The 15822-nt window shown below is 42.5% G+C and overlaps 1 protein-coding gene across 3 annotated transcripts; it reads left to right on the top strand.

Moving 5' to 3' along the window:
- Positions 1-2274: 2274 nt before the first annotated feature.
- On the top strand, positions 2275-6836 carry LOC135553739 (alpha-N-acetylgalactosaminide alpha-2,6-sialyltransferase 2-like). Of its 3 annotated transcripts, none has more exons than XM_064985684.1 (9): positions 2275-2541; positions 3957-4035; positions 4139-4310; positions 4410-4572; positions 4750-4888; positions 5208-5311; positions 5670-5753; positions 5849-5942; positions 6403-6836. In XM_064985684.1, exons 1-9 carry the CDS (start codon positions 2417-2419, stop codon positions 6580-6582), a joined length of 1140 nt encoding a protein of 379 aa, XP_064841756.1. In that variant the 5' UTR covers positions 2275-2416; the 3' UTR covers positions 6583-6836. The 3 variants fall into 3 exon arrangements, with proteins under 3 accessions (XP_064841756.1, XP_064841759.1, XP_064841757.1); XM_064985685.1 differs by having other exon boundaries at positions 2276-2541; positions 4142-4310; XM_064985687.1 differs by lacking the exon at positions 5670-5753.
- Positions 6837-15822: the final 8986 nt, after the last annotated feature.

Genomic DNA, 15822 nt, shown 5'->3' with positions numbered 1-15822 from the left:
CTCCTTGACTCACGGTAGGACAGGTAAGTCTATTGATTAGCCTGGTAGACCTACTGTATGTATACATCTCACTGAGGATGACATTTCAAGTGGAGTCATGTAAGTATCACTCTTATCAAAGAACTCATCCAATCTTAGATTACGAAAAACTTGAATAGATCTATCTGGACATCATTAATGTATGCAGTGGGTACAAATTTTAACCCCTTATAACCTTATAACCCCTTAGGTGAGCGGATGTCAGGGTCTTACTTGATATTTATTTATTTAGCTCCTGTTGGACTGGGGGCTCTTCCTGGGTCTCAATTGATAGGTGTCGTGGGAAGGTAGTGGATTTCTTCTTCCCCAGACGTATGTGTCGAACCTTCTTACATGCTGGGGTGTTGGCCTCGACGTTGTCCCCGGTGTCCCCGCCCTCTGTTCAAATCAAATCAAATCAAATGTATTTATATAGCCCTTCGTACATCAGCTGATATCTCAAAGTGCTGTACAGAAACCCAGCCTAAAACCCCAACCAGCAAGCAATGCAGGTGTAGAAGCACGGTGGCTAGGAAAAACTCCCTAGAAAAGCCAAAACCTAGGAAGAAACCTAGAGAGGAACCAGGCTATGTGGGGTGGCCAGTCCACTTCTGGCTGTGCCGGGTGGAGATTATAACAGAACATGGCCAAGATGTTCAAATGTTCATAAATGACCAGCATGGTCCAATAATAATAAGGCAGAACAGTTGAAACTGGAGCAGCAGCACGGCCAGGTGGACTGGGGACAGCAAGGAGTCATCATGTCAGGTAGTCCTGAGGCATGGTCCTACGGTTCAGGTCCTCCGAGAGAGAGAAAGAAAGAGAGAAAGAGAGAATTAGAGAGAGCACACTTAAATTCACACAGGACACCGTATAGGACAGGAGAAGTACTCCAGATATAACAAACTGACCCCAGCCCCACGACACATAAACTACTGCAGCATAAATACTGGAGATTGAGACAGGAGGGGTCAGGAGACACTGTGGCCCCATCCGAGGACACCCCCGGACAGGGCCAAACAGGAAGGATATAACCCCACCCACTTTGCCAAAGCACAGCCCCCACACCACTAGAGGGATATCTTCAACCACCAACTTACCATCCTGAGACAAGGCTGAGTATAGCCCACAAAGATCTCTGCCACGGCACAACCCAAGGGGGTTGTGGATAAAACACTCTGTTGTAGATAAAACACTCAGCGTTGGTAGAGGAGTCAGAGTTAGCGCTGTCTGTGGATCGTCGGTCTGACAGAGTCACTCTGCGTCTGTCATTGGGTTGTCTCTTCCGTTTTTTGGGTTTCTTGCATTTATAGTCTCACCAGAGAGATATTAGTCCGTTGTTCTTATCTTCCAAATCGCATTTAAACTTCTTGATTTTCCTGTCTTTTACCAGTTTGTCTTGTCAAGTCAACCAGTGTGGTTTTTCCTGTGCTCCTGGTTTTGACTTTTTGCCTGACCTGACTCTGAGCCCGCCTGCCTCAACATTCAGCCTGCCCTGACTCTGAGCCCGCCTGCCTGAACATTCAGCCTGCCCTGACTCGGAGCCCGCCTGCCTGAACATTTAGCCTGACCTGACTCGGAGCCCGCCTGCCTGATCATTCAGCCTGACCTGACTCGGAGCCCGCCTGCCTGAACATTCAGCCTGACCTGACTCTGAGCCCGCCTGCCTGAACATCCAGCCTGACCTGACTCTGAGCCCGCCTGCCTGAACATTCAGCCTGACCTGACCTTGAGCCCGCCTGCCTGAACATTCAGCCTGACCTGACCTTGAGCCCGCCTGCCTGAACATTCAGCCTGACCTGACCTTGAGCCCGCCTGCCTGAACATTCAGCCTGACCTGACCTTGAGCCTGCCTGCCTGAACATTCAGCCTGACCTGACCTTGAGCCCGCCTGCCTGAACATTCAGCCTGACCTGACCTTGAGCCCACCTGCCTGAACATTCAGCCTGACCTGACCATGAGCCTGCCTGCCTGAACATTCAGCCTGACCTGACCTTGAGCCTGCCTGCCTCCCTGACCTGGTTAATTCACTTTTACCTGTCCTCGACCAGCCTCTTGTTATTTAATAAATATCAGTGACTCAAACCTTCTGCCTCCTGTGTCTGCATCTGGGTCTCGCCATGCGTCGTTATACTGAGAGCTAAAAATAAAAAACAGAACAGAGACAACACAATCATACTCTGCCAGACAGATCATAGTCTGACCGAAAAAATACGCAGATGAAAATTGTTTTGCTCCTGTTGTGCACAACACGTGGAGCATTAAGGATATGAACCTTGTTCACCCAACTGACTCACCTGGGATTTAGAGCAGTAAATGACTTGTAACAGAAAGTTAAACTCAAACTTTTTTTTTCTACTCAAACAGCATGATATATTATGTTCTCTAGTTGAGAAATATGATGATTTCTTGGAGGAAGCGTGTCTTCCTCGTGGGGGCTTTATGTGTAAGTGTTACAATAACCATGATTATGTATGGACAATACTATGACCTGGACTTCTTCCACGACAGACTTGCGAACAGGTGAATATTCTGCGTTTTTTAAAATTGTTAAAATTTTAAAATTGTCGTCCATCAACCCTGACAGTTCTATGACCTGTTGCATTCAACTGAGACATTGACACACTCATCCTACTGCGACTGTAGTTTTCTTGTGTCTTATTGTGGAATGGTTTGATTTTGGCAGATGAGATTACATTTGTCAAATTCATGCATTTTTGGGGGGAGTTTGTAATAATCCGTTTCCCATTCATAAGACTCTACCTTCATTTTAGTTGCTGAAAGTTGAAACTCAAATGTTTTACTAAATGAGAGATTGTTTGAGGTTCCAGTGTTGCTGGTGTCTTCACATTTATGCTTGCCATTCTGTCAAGATCTGAATTTGTGGTTAATGGTAAAGCTACTGACTAGGCAAATGTGTCTAACGCATTTGTGCTCTATATCCCACAACTGACCTCATTTTTATTCCTGTTCAGACATGTCCCAAATGAACCAAATACGGTCTACATGACAGTTTAGACATTGTGTTCTGGTTTTTAAATTGTGCATGTAAATGTAATATGCTGATTACACAACTGACAGCAGTAATTATCACAACTACAACACGTTTATGGCAGTAATTTGAACTCTCCTCTGAATTGAGGTCAGGAGTCTTGTCACTTGTTTTCCTCTGTTCCAAGGAAAGGACCTTGTAAAATGCATGTTAGGAATTGTTTTCATGGGTTGAATTTCTGGTACCATAAAATATCTGTTAAAATCTTCATGTATTCATTAAACCAAGGATGGGTAACTGTCAGCCCACAAGCTGTAGATCAAGTTCCAAAGGCTTAAATAAAAAATGTATTTTTTGGGGGGTGGGGGTCGGGGTCTCAACTTACTGAGAGTTAAAATAGTAGAATTCATCAAGTGGAATTTGGTTGTGCATCAGTTTTTCTCACATCACTCAATTAGCCCATGTCAGCAATTTGTATTTATTTATTGTAAGTTCATTTTGCAGCCAGATTTGCAGCCAGCTATTGGAACTTGCAGTAATCATGGTTGAATTACCTACCGGTGGCCCACAGTGATTTTGTTAGTTACTCTCAATCAGATGTCCTATTAAAAACTGGAAACTTTTCTCCCTCCTCCCCCTCCCCGCCATGGCAAAATGTGTAGATTTGCAGCAAACTTGCTTTAAAACTGCAATATGTGTGGAAATTTCACTTAGGGTCCCCAAAAGGCTAGGGCCAGCTCTGACTGCATGTGTGGGTATGGATGTGGGTACACAGACCCGCGAGCCACGAGGTCAGATTTTGTGGCCCCCACCCCCATCAAAGTTGCCCATCCCTGACTTAAACAAATCCGCTGGATTGGTCTGATGTGCTTATGTCCACTTAACAAGGTTTTGTGTGGATTTAACTCGTTGTTGTGCATTTTCAATACATGTTGTCTTCTTCCAGTCAAGACACAGAGTTTGATAACATTTGGACTTGCGATGAAGAGCTTTGGGACAACACCACAGCAACTGGGGAAGAGAAGGTAATCGCACAGAGATGATGTAGTTGCCTCTCATCTAATAGAACAAAGGCACACATATCCATCTTGTACAGTACAATGTCAAGTGAGGTCTGTCTCTGCTCAGCAGGAGTGTTTGAGTCCTCTGAGAAAAGCAGTGAAGAAGGACGATTTCCTCAGACTACGCTTTAACTTTAAAGTGCCTGTGCTGCAGTGGGCTGGGAGCTTCAGCCATTCCGAGTGGGGGCGATTGGAGACGTATATGCCCCCCTACGGCTGGAAAGGCCTGCCCCAGGACTGTATGAACATTCCTTTCAGGACCCTATTTAATCATCTCAACCAAACATGTATATAAAGTCATTGTCCTCTCACCTTTTTGCTTATTTGTTGTTGATCAGTTGTGAGATCCACTTTGGCCCTGCTCAACGACTCGTCCAGCAGCCACCTGTTTGAGCGCAGGTGGCCTGATCAGTGTGTCCGCTGTGCTGTGGTGGGAAATGGCGGCATCCTTCGAGGCTCCAAACAAGGCAGGGCCATCGACAGTCACCACTTTGTCTTCAGGTCAGTAGCTGCTGCAGCTCCCCTTCGACCATCTTCAAAAAACTATTAGACTTCTTATTGCTCTTTGACATAACTAAGATCAAGTTTGTTGCAATCGTAAATATTTCCTTATATTAATCCACATAGTTTTTAAGGAAACTCTTAAGTATTAGACTGATGGTAAATGATTTATTCCAGGGTCAATGGGGCAATCACCAAGCACTTTGAGGAGGACGTGGGCACAAAGACATCTTTCTATGGGTTCACCACAAATACTATGAAGAATTCCCTAAATTCTTACAGAAAAGATGGCTTCACCAAGGTCCCAAGGGGACAGGTAAGAACTTGTGGGACAGGCTACAGCAGCGTTTCCCAAACTCTGGACCTCAAGCGGTACACGTTTTGGTTTTTGCCCTAACACCACACAGTTGATTCAAATGATCAAAGCTTGATGATTAGTTGATTATTTGAATCAGCTGTGAAGTGCTAGGGCATAAACCAAAACATGCACCCTTTGGGGTCACGAGGAGCAAGTTTGGGAAACCCTGGGCTACAGTGTTGAATCCGGTCCATTTTAAAGTGTTAGGAATTTGTCATACTCTGAGTGGTTGTTTATGCAACTATTCCTTAAAGCTTTGACTATTCCCTATCTGCAGAGAGTCCGATATATCTTCATTCCGTCCAACGAACGTGACTATGTGATGATGTCAGCTGCTATCCAGGGTCTCACTGTCACCTCCGGTCATGACAAGGGGGACTGGTGAGTTGAGAGGGTCAAATATGTGAAGCCCACATTAAGAAGAGTAGTACATTTGAACAGCATGTTACAATGGTGTGTTGAAATACTGTGGTCAATGAAAGCACAATGATCTTGCGCTTATGCTGGTGAATAGGCTTCTCAGCTGTAATTCACTTTATTACCACAAGACGGTGCTGTTGTATTTCTATGAATGTGTTGCGGTGTGCAATGGATAGAATCTTATGAGTGGTAGGGATGTAGGCATACAATTCACTTGATGATACTCATCTTTTTGTAAGCTCCCTTGCCATTGATTTACTTTTTGACGTTCTTAATGGAACGTTTTTTCACCCCTTACTACATTTATCCCCTCAAACAGGCCCTCTCGATACTTTGGATTTAAGCCATCAGTTAAGCACTTTAAAATGCTTCATCCAGATTTTGTTACATATGTAACGGAAAGGTAAGGGGACTCGTATTGCCAGGTTAAATTGAGACTTTTAGATGATTATTGGCTGCTTTTGACACTAATGACTGTTGACTGTCAATGCTGCACAGGTTTCTGAAGTCTCCCCTGCTGAAGTACAGTCAGCTCTACATGCCCAGCACTGGTGCTCTGATGCTTCTGACCGCCCTGCACATGTGTGACCAGGTCAGGTCACATCACCACACGCTTTGCCCTTGGTCATCAATTGGTCACTGTTTAACCAACCAAGTGTCTAATGACATGTGGCAACTTGGCCAGTATGGAAGTGATTTATTGGGAAACCATGACAACCTCTGTTTATAGTCCTGGTATAGACCCCATATACTGTTATTCCATATTGATTGTGTCAGATGTAATTCATTAACATAATCCTGCAGAAACAGTAAATGTGGATTATAATTAATTAACATTATTGTAGGGGGAGATACATTTTTTTGTAAGGTAAAATCAATGTAAAAGTGCAATTGCAATTTGCAGGAAAGTTTTACTGCAACAGGGTGATCAAATTAAGACCCTACATCTGTATTGAAGGCTAGATGGTGCTATACTATACATGCAAATATTTACACAGCTGACTGAGAATGCATTTCATGCATAAGTGAAAAAATCGCCTACCTTCCTGCAGGTGTCTGCCTATGGTTTCATCACAAAAAACTTTGCAGACTTCTCTGACCACTACTATGATGCTGTGATGCTGCCCCTGCGCTTCTATGCCAACCACGACATGCAGATGGAGAGCTGGCTGTGGGAGGTACTGCATGCACGAAAAGTAATGTCACTGTACAAGAGGACAAAAGTAAAATGATGGACACTCAATTGTATTTTCATGTGAAAAGCCTTCCTTGAAATGCTGTTAACTCCTATGTTTGCCATGGAGGTAGTCCCTCTGAAGGAGTGGCTGCTGGAGTTGTGTGGCGTCCTTTGTCATTAGTCTCACAGCAACATTAAAGGCCTTTAACGGTGTAAAGCCAAGCTCAGGTGTTCCAAGCGTCTGTTTGTGGGATCAGGCCTTCTTTGATAATTTGAACAACCCTCATCTTCTCTGTGAAGGCAGGTGCAGGGAGCCGAGACTATAGCCTCTTGGTCATTCCTCTTTCTCATTTTCCTGCAATGCCTAGTCTCATTAGAAACTGTCGGGTTTGACTGGGACTTACAATGAAAGCAGTCCATTCATGCCAACCTTTTTGTAAATGAGCTTTGACTTGCAGCCTCTTTGCCCAGTGCCTATCCAAGGATAGGTTACTCCAAGCCACAACAAAGACAGTGACACATTCTTGTGTCAAGCTTTGATCTGCTGAGCTATTGTTACATACATACATGGACCTCCAGTGTCTGTTATGAATGAAATCCTCATAATAGACTCGTGAATGCTGCTAGATTATGTAATTCACTGTAAAAGAAAGATAATGACCACTTGTAACAAATTGTACACATTTCTGGGGAAAGCTGTGTTATGGCCATTTTCTGCCACTGACAGCTGTGTAAAATGTTATGGGATGGCATCTTATGTGCAATTGTTTTCTTATTCTATTAAAGCTAGAGTCCTTAATTGAAACAACAGCAAAGCGGTCAGCCGGCCTCTATTTTGGTAAAAAGCTAATTCATAGAGCTATGGATGGAAGGACTGACCAGCCATGATATCGAAATTATAGTTGTAACCATGTTTTGAGGCTATACAGTTCGATAAAATACATTTACATTGTTTACAAACACAATTTTGGTTCTGATGGGGTACAACAGTTGAACTAAGCTCATAAGCATTTGTCATCATCTTCAATAATCAATTCGTATATATTAAACATGTATGTACAACTAGGGATTCTAGCTTTAAACTTTAGTGTAGTGCATGTTATGTAGTTTTTTATTTATATTATCATTGTTATTTACTTCATACATTTGAAGTCGCAAGGGCGCGAGTAGGGTCGCAAAACTCGCTCTTTTTGGAAGCGGAGGAGAAAGCGGGGACAGAGGACTGTGGGAGGGACGAACACATTCTGGATTGGATCTGACGGAGCAAGTGACAATTCAGCGGAGTCTGGCTTTCGGGTCGGAGTTGGAAAATATTGCATCAAATTATACACACTTTAATGTATTTGTATATTTTACATATATTTGTGATGAGTAGGTTATGTGCTTACTTGGCATAAGAGGAGTACTAAGATTCGCTTTCTGTGGGAGACTAACTCAAAATTACTTTCCTTGAGTTATTGGAAGGCTACGATTACTTTTGCTTGGACCTTGGAAGGCTCTATGAAAACTGCCACCTTGACATGTATTCCCGTTTTCTAACATGCAACAACAACACTGTATAAGGTAAGACAAATGTGAATTCCAACGTTATAATTATGGATAAGACAGGAATGGCCCTACTGACGTGCTCGGGAAACTAGTGTTGCTAGTTAAGAAGTTCAGTCCGAAGGTTGCTAGCGCACTACTTAGCTTTGCTAGCTAGCTAGCTAGCCTTGTTATTTTAGTGAACATAGCAACCGCGAGATTGAAAAGTAGATGCTAGCTAAACTGATAGGCTTGCTTCATATGGAGTAAGAGCTACTAGTTAATGGTATTTTTCCTTTCATAATAACCCAGTCCAGTTCAAGTTGCATTGCACGTTTGCGCCATGCTTTGTAATGTGTCTTATGTATGGATCATTTTATAATTGAGTAATAACTATCTTACAGTTGGATGAACAATAACTAACTAGGTATATTTCTAAAAACACATTATTGGCAATAAATGATCCATAATCTAAATCCTACATCATGGTGTAGTTCTCCATTGGGACCAGTGAATAAAGTTGCACCCCATCACCAGCTACACACTCCAACCTCTCAAACACACATTCATATTGTGTGACCCCTTGCCAGCAATGCAGCAAGCATGAAAAGACTGGCTAATGACCTTGGTGGGGGAAGAGGAGGAGGACATGATCACTGTTATTGGGAATGACAGCTTTGCTTACGCCCTGTGCACCTCTTTGGGTGTGTGGTGTACTGAGACTGTCAGGTCATGTAATGTAGCAAGTTATGTTCACACAAAAGAACAGTGCAGACTGCAGACCTGTGCTGTGCAGACACCATCTCATTAATGGGATCCTGCTGTGCACACTGTGAACTTTCTCAAAACGGTGTATGTTTACATAGCAACACTTTGCTGTACATGAATTTCCTGGCCAGGTTGATCTGAACTGGGTAGAGGAGGAGACGATGAATATGATGAGTAGCCTCTCTAGCCCAGTTAGCCACCATTCATTTTTCTATTAGACAGCTCTGCAAACGTCAATATGTTTGTTATACTCACCAAATATGGAGTTTCCCTGAGCAACTATTGTTATTTACTGCCTTCACACCCGGTATGTACTTCCAAAAAAGGTTGGAATAAATGTTTTATCAATGATATTTTGGGATACTGTACTCCTGCTGTATCAGCTGACCTGTGCATGGCAGTAATGAGGAGAAGGGAACAATTGGCCTGCAATTCAGGGTGTTCCTGCATGTGGGTATTCCTGTATCTGCAGGAACCACTCTTTATACTTCTATTGGTACATTTTTAAGTTAGGACAGGCAGGAGGCGGGGGCGCTCCAGTACAGTAAGTGGGGTTAATGCACAGTAATGTTGGATGCCAGCCACCAATAAACTCACAGGAGAAGGTGCGGCAACAGTAGCTAGCTTGCCATACACCGGAAGATGGTGTCCTTCGCCCCTGCTGATGGTGAGGGCAGGTGTTTGGCAGGCGGGAGTGAAGGACACTGTGTACTAGCTTAACCAGCTAGTCCTAAGAATCGGTAGACAGCAGGCGGGAGCGACACTGTGTGCTAGCGACACCACGTGCTTGCTAGTTAGCTAAAGCAGGCGGGAGGCGATACCATGGACTAGCTAGCGTGATGGTTAGCGACACCGTGTGCTTGCTAGTTAGCTCGCAAACTATCAAGCTAGCTAGTCCATGGTGTCGCCTCCCGCCTGCTGTGCTAGTGGGAGTTGGGGACGATTGGTAGACAGTGTCCTTTGCCCCGCTTGGCAAGCAAGGTTTTCCCAGTGCACAGGAGTTGGGGGCGACACTGTGTGCTCACTAGCAAGATAGCACACGGTGTCGCTGATTAGCTAGTTAGTTAACTATCACAGTGTCACTCCAGCCTCCCGCCTTCTGTGCTAGCGGGAGGCGGTGGCGACCGGTACTAGACAGTGTCCTCCTCCCCCGTCTGTCGATTAGGATCCCCTTAATGCCAGTGGCAGGTCATAGGTAAAAACAAAAAAAAGGAGTACAGGGCCTAGAGAACTGCCCTGCGCTACACCACACTAGAGGTCGACCGATTATGATTTTTCAACGCCAATGTAGATTATTGGAGAACCAAAAAAAGCCGATACCGATTAATCGGACGAATAATTTAAAGAAATAAATAATAATAATAAAAAATAATAAAAAATATATATATATATACATTTAGTATCAAATAAATAATGAAACATGTTCAGTTTGGTTTAAATAATGCAGAAGAAGGTAAAAGTGCAATATGTGCCATGTAAAAAAGCTAACTTTTAAGTTCCTTGCTCTGAACATGAGAACATATGAAAGCGGGTGGTTCCTTTTAGCATGAGTCTTCAATATTCCCAGTTAAGAAGTTTTAGGTTGTAGTTATTATAGGAATTATGACGCGTCGACTATTTCTCTCTATATCATTTGTATTTCATATTAGAGGTCGACCGATATATTAGGGCCGATTTCAAGTTTTCATAACAATCGGTAGTCCATTTGCCCATTTGGACGCCAATTATGGCTGATTACATTGCAATCCATAAGGAAACTGCGTGGCAGGCTGACCACCTGTTACGTGAGTGCAGCGTCAAAAGTACCTTGTGGCTGCAAGGAGCCAAGGTAAGTTGCTAGCTAGCATTAAACTTATCCTATAAAAACAATCAATCTTCACATAATCACTAGTTAACTACACATGGTTGATGATATTACTAGGTTAACTAGCTTGTCCTGCGTTGCATATAATCAATGTGGTGCCAGTTAATTTGTCATCGAAATCACAGCCTACTTCACCAAACGGGTGATGATTTAACAAAAGCGCATTGCCAAAAAAATACAATCGTTGCACAAATGTACCTAATCATAAACATGAATACCTTTCTTAAAATCAATACACAGAAGTATATATTTTTAAACCTGCATGTTTAGTTAAAAGAAATTCATGTTAGCAGGCAATATTAACTAGGGAAATTGTGTCACTTCTCTTGCGTTCAGTGCAAGCAGAGTCAAGGTATATGCAACAGTTTGGGCCACCTGGCTCGTTGCGAACTGTGAACTAATTTGCCAGAATTGTACATAATTATGACATAACATTGAAGGTTGTGCAATGTAACAGCAATATTTAGACTTAGGGTTGCCACCCGGTCGATAAAATACGGAACGGTTGCGTATTTCACTGAAAGAATAAACGTTTTGTTTTCTAAACAATAGTTTCCGGATTTGACCATATTAATGACCCAAGGCTCGTATTTCTATGTTTATTATATTATAATTAAGTCTATGATTTGATAGAGCAGTCTGACTGAATGGTGGTAGGCAGCAGCAGGCTTGTAAGCATTCGTTCAAACAGCACTTTCCTGCGTTTGCCAGCAGCTCTTAGCAATACTTGAAGCACAGCGCTGTTTATGACTTCATGCCTATCAACTCCAGAGATTAGACTGGCAATACAAAAGTGCCTATAAGAACACCCAATAGTCAAAGGTTTATGAAATAAAGGTCAGCCAATTGTGATTTTTCAATGCCGATACCGATTATTGGAGGACCAAAAAAACCCAGATAATGATTAATTGGCCGATTTGAATATTTATTGACATTTAATCCTAGTAAATATTCCCTGTTTTAAGTCAGTTAGGATCACCACTTTATTTTAAGAATGTGAAATGTCAGAATAATAGTCGAGAAAATGATTTATTTCAGCTTTTACTTCTTTCATCACATTCCCAGTGGGTCAGAAGTTTACATACACTCAATTAGTATTTGGTAGCATTGCCTTTAAAGTATTTAACTTAGGTCCAATGTTTCGGATAGCCTTCCACAATAAGTTAGGTGTATTTTGGCCCATTCCTCCTGACAGAGCTGGTGTAACTGAGTCAGGTTTGTAGGCCTCCTTGCTCGCACACGCTTTTTCAGTTCTGCCCACACATTTTCTATAGGATTGAGGTCAGGGCTTTGTGATGGCCACTCTAAAACCTTGACTTTGTTGTCCTTAAGCCATTTTGCCACCATTTTGGAAGTTTGATTGTCCATTTGGAAGACCAAGCTTTAACTTCCTGACTGATGTCTTGAGATGTTGCTTCAATATATCCACCTAATTTTCCTCCCTCATGAAGCCATCTATTTTGTGAAGTGCACCAGCCCCTCCTGCAGCAAAGCACCCCCACAACATGATGCTGCCACCCCCGTTCTTCACGGTTGGGATGGTGTTCTTCGGCTTACAAGCCTCCCCCTTTTTCCTATAAACATAATGATGGGTGGTCAGCCTGCCACGCAGTTTCCTCATGGATTGCAATATAATCGGCCATAATATGCATCCAAAAAGGCCGAATACAGATTGTTATGAAAACTTGAAATCGACCCTAATTAATCGGCCATGCAGATTAATCGGTCGACCTCTAGCCAGGAGGTTTGTCATTATTGATTGATAACACTTATTGTCCCACCTCTCCCACACTAACTTTACAAAATTCAAACTTACAATGCTTTTATTTCATTATTCGTTTTTTTGTGCATGAATACGATTGCTCACTGTTCAAGTTTGTCATCTTTTCCAATGAAGTGATCATTAAAATAATTGGTAACATTAATTTCAAGTACTCAGGTTTTCTTCCATCATACTTTATGTCATTGATCTTGGCTTCTGAATAGTTTATTTTTATTTTTAAGTTTAGTCACAATTTCTCGATTTGCCGTAAGTCAGCCTGTCAGTCAGATATACAGCCAGATTTATAGCCATTCCTTTCCCCACATCTCTTTCAACCATACAGTTTTTCCAATTCCTCATCAAGTCATGGAGCATTAACAGTTCTAACAGTCAGTTTCTTAACATGTGTATGTTTATCAAACATGTTTATCATAAATTAATCAAGTGCAGCATCTGGATGCTCGTTATAAATAACATCAGACAAAACAAATATATATTTTTTAACATCAACCACATAATTCACAGCAAAATCTTTTGTATGATATCTTATACACTATTTTAGGCCCATCTTTTGGAACTTTGGCTTTCCTGAATATGCAAATCAAATCAAATCACAAATACAGCTTTAGAACAAAATACAACAGTATTAGTACAAATGTGATCAATGCAGGTGGATGATCTTGTTCCTGTAATGTTTGTAAACACCCTGGTAGGTGTTTAGAAACAACAGTGAGGGTGGCCAGTCCTCTTCTGGCTGTGGAGTGAAGTACACTGGTTTCCATCCAGCATGCTAATAAGGAGGACTCAGGTACACAGCAGGCAGGTGGACTGGGGACAACACTGTGTACATCATGCAAAGTGTGCTTGCAGGAATATCCACATGCAGAAATACCAGCAAATTGCTGGACTGGGGACAGCTGCACATCATATCAGGTAATGAGTGATTTTATTGGAGGTGCTGAAGAGAAGGAGGATTTGGTGTGTGCGCACTTGATCAAAAACAATACATTCTTTCCAGGCAAAAAACTGACCCCAGTTTCACTTTTTTGGAGGTACATACAGGGCGTGGCCCCACCCGGGACACCCCCGTAAATTAAACAATAGTTTCTCAGTGAAACTCCGTATTTGGTGAATATCTTCAACCACCAACTGACATCCTGAGACAAAGCTGAGTGCTGAGCTGTCTAATGTGGAAATGAATGGTACTGTCAGTGAATCTGACTGGAGAGAGAGACCCATCATATTCATTGTCTCCTCTGCCCATTTACTGGTTTAGTGTGATCGTGAACACATCACAGTTTGCGTTATTGTACCTTTCCTGGGCCAGTTCACTCATCTAATTCTGCTACCATCTTAAGTGAAACAAATATAGGTAAATTGTTTAAAAGCAACAAACACTCCTAAGCTAGGCTCTTCTTGCTCTCATTTCTCTCAAAATGTTCTAGGCCATTGGGCTGGAAGAGTTTAAGTAGCCCAAATCAGAATTCAAATTGCATTTTGAAACATGGTCAAACATTGAAAACCTTATCTCAGAGCCTCAGGGAAAACTGGAAATATGATCAAATTTTTTGGTTCCAGCTCACTTGCTGAAAAGGCTCTAAAAAAGTGTCAGTCATCCTCTATGGGCAAGTTGCTCTCTCATGAACCATTTGTCCATTAAGTCCTGATATTTGCTGCAGTCATTAAAAAAGTTTACCAGCCTTGTTGTTGTTGAGGGGGTGGATAGCGTAGACTTCACCATTTAATTTGATATTTACTGCTCACCATGAATTGAAGTGACAACGATGCCTATTTATGTATGTGGGACCTGAGATGTTTTATCATTTTGTGGGGGAGATTCTTATGTGTTTCAGGATATTACTCCCTCCTCACTGTTTCAGTTTCCTGAGAGATAAAGGAACTCCACTGATTTTTCCTGTAATGGCAAGCCAAGTTAAAATTGAAAAAGAGATTTGTCAGGTACAAACTGGGGTTTCCAAATAAGATTAAACCAGGCCTGTGGCATTTGGGTGGAATTTTGAATGTGAATCATGGCAGAAACCCTGTTGCTGATCCTTGGATTGGAGCTTCCTTGGGGTTAAAATGCATTTTTGACAGCCTTGCTTTGGTTTCTCCTCCATGTCTTCTATAGCCATATGGGCATTTAAAGACTTTCATGTCTGTGAGGGAAGATTGTCCAGTATTGAGTCTGGACTATGATTGGCCTTTTAACCCAACTGTTATTCTGCCACTTTTCTGTTTGGTCAGGTTCTGGCCTGCTGGTTCATGTGGCTCCATTCCAGCCTTCTCTGTGCTCTGACCAGTAAGCAGCTTGAAGGTTTAGAGGCCATGATTATTTTCACATAAATGGTAGCTCCACACAACTCCAACAGGAAGCAGCTCTTGACGTCCTAGGTCTGACACATTCTGTACAAGAAAATATTTAGCAAATAAAGACCAAAAGAAAGTTGAACAGGAAATTTAAGCAGCAAAAGAGATTTTCCGATTGTTCTCAGGCCTCCTTGACTTGATCGCATCCGTAAGGGCTCTTCGACTGGGAGTTGAGACAGCTGATTTGAGGCTGTGAGTGCCATTTCCCCAATTTTCTACTGCTTCACATTCCCTCACCTGTCAGCTGTGTGTGTTTCTGTGAAGACATGTAACTTTTTAGGTAGGTGATGCATCTAGGGTATGCCTTAGCATGGCGCTCAGTTAGGTGGTTAACTGATTTTTGTCCTGGTGTCATTGGACGGACGCATCAGTGAATCTTTGTGTTGTCTGTGAATTTATAGCACACCTTGGACCATCATGGGGAAGGAGCAGGACCTACTGCAGGCCGTCAAGATAGTCCTGGATTATGACCTTAAGATCCTCCACCATCAGAAACTACTGGCCAAGCTCAAAGCCTCCGAAACAGTGAGTCCTCAAGTTACCATTAAATCTTAAATCTCATAGCCAGATTTATTTTAGACTACGCTGAAAGGTTGAGGGAGTGTGCAGTGCAATACATCTCCGTTATGTTTATTTGCCCAAGCTTTAAAAAGGATTATTGGCAGATGGCGCCATGAAGAAGCTCAAAACAATTAGATGTTGACGCTATCGTAAATCAGAAATCTCTTCCTCTGGAGGCAGTAAGGCACTCGTGTAACATGCTTAAACAAGCAGTTTGCTTAGTTCTGTCTGCTGTCTGCCAATGCACAAGTCATAACTACTAAACGTTCTCCCAAATCAATAGATCCATTAAGCTAGCCCTAAGATGTGAGGTATCAGTGATTCTCTGACAGGAGTAGGCTAGTCCTAGTGAGAGCTAAGCGAAATCGACAGTTCTCAGTTGTTCAGACATGATGCAAAAGCCAGTGTTTGCTATCTAACTGACTCATCAACCAGTTTTCTAGGTC

This window comes from Oncorhynchus masou, chromosome 14 (assembly GCF_036934945.1).
Source record: "Oncorhynchus masou masou isolate Uvic2021 chromosome 14, UVic_Omas_1.1, whole genome shotgun sequence".
Classification (NCBI taxonomy): Eukaryota; Metazoa; Chordata; class Actinopteri; order Salmoniformes; family Salmonidae; genus Oncorhynchus; species Oncorhynchus masou.
This window is presented reverse-complemented; position numbering and strand designations above follow the sequence as displayed.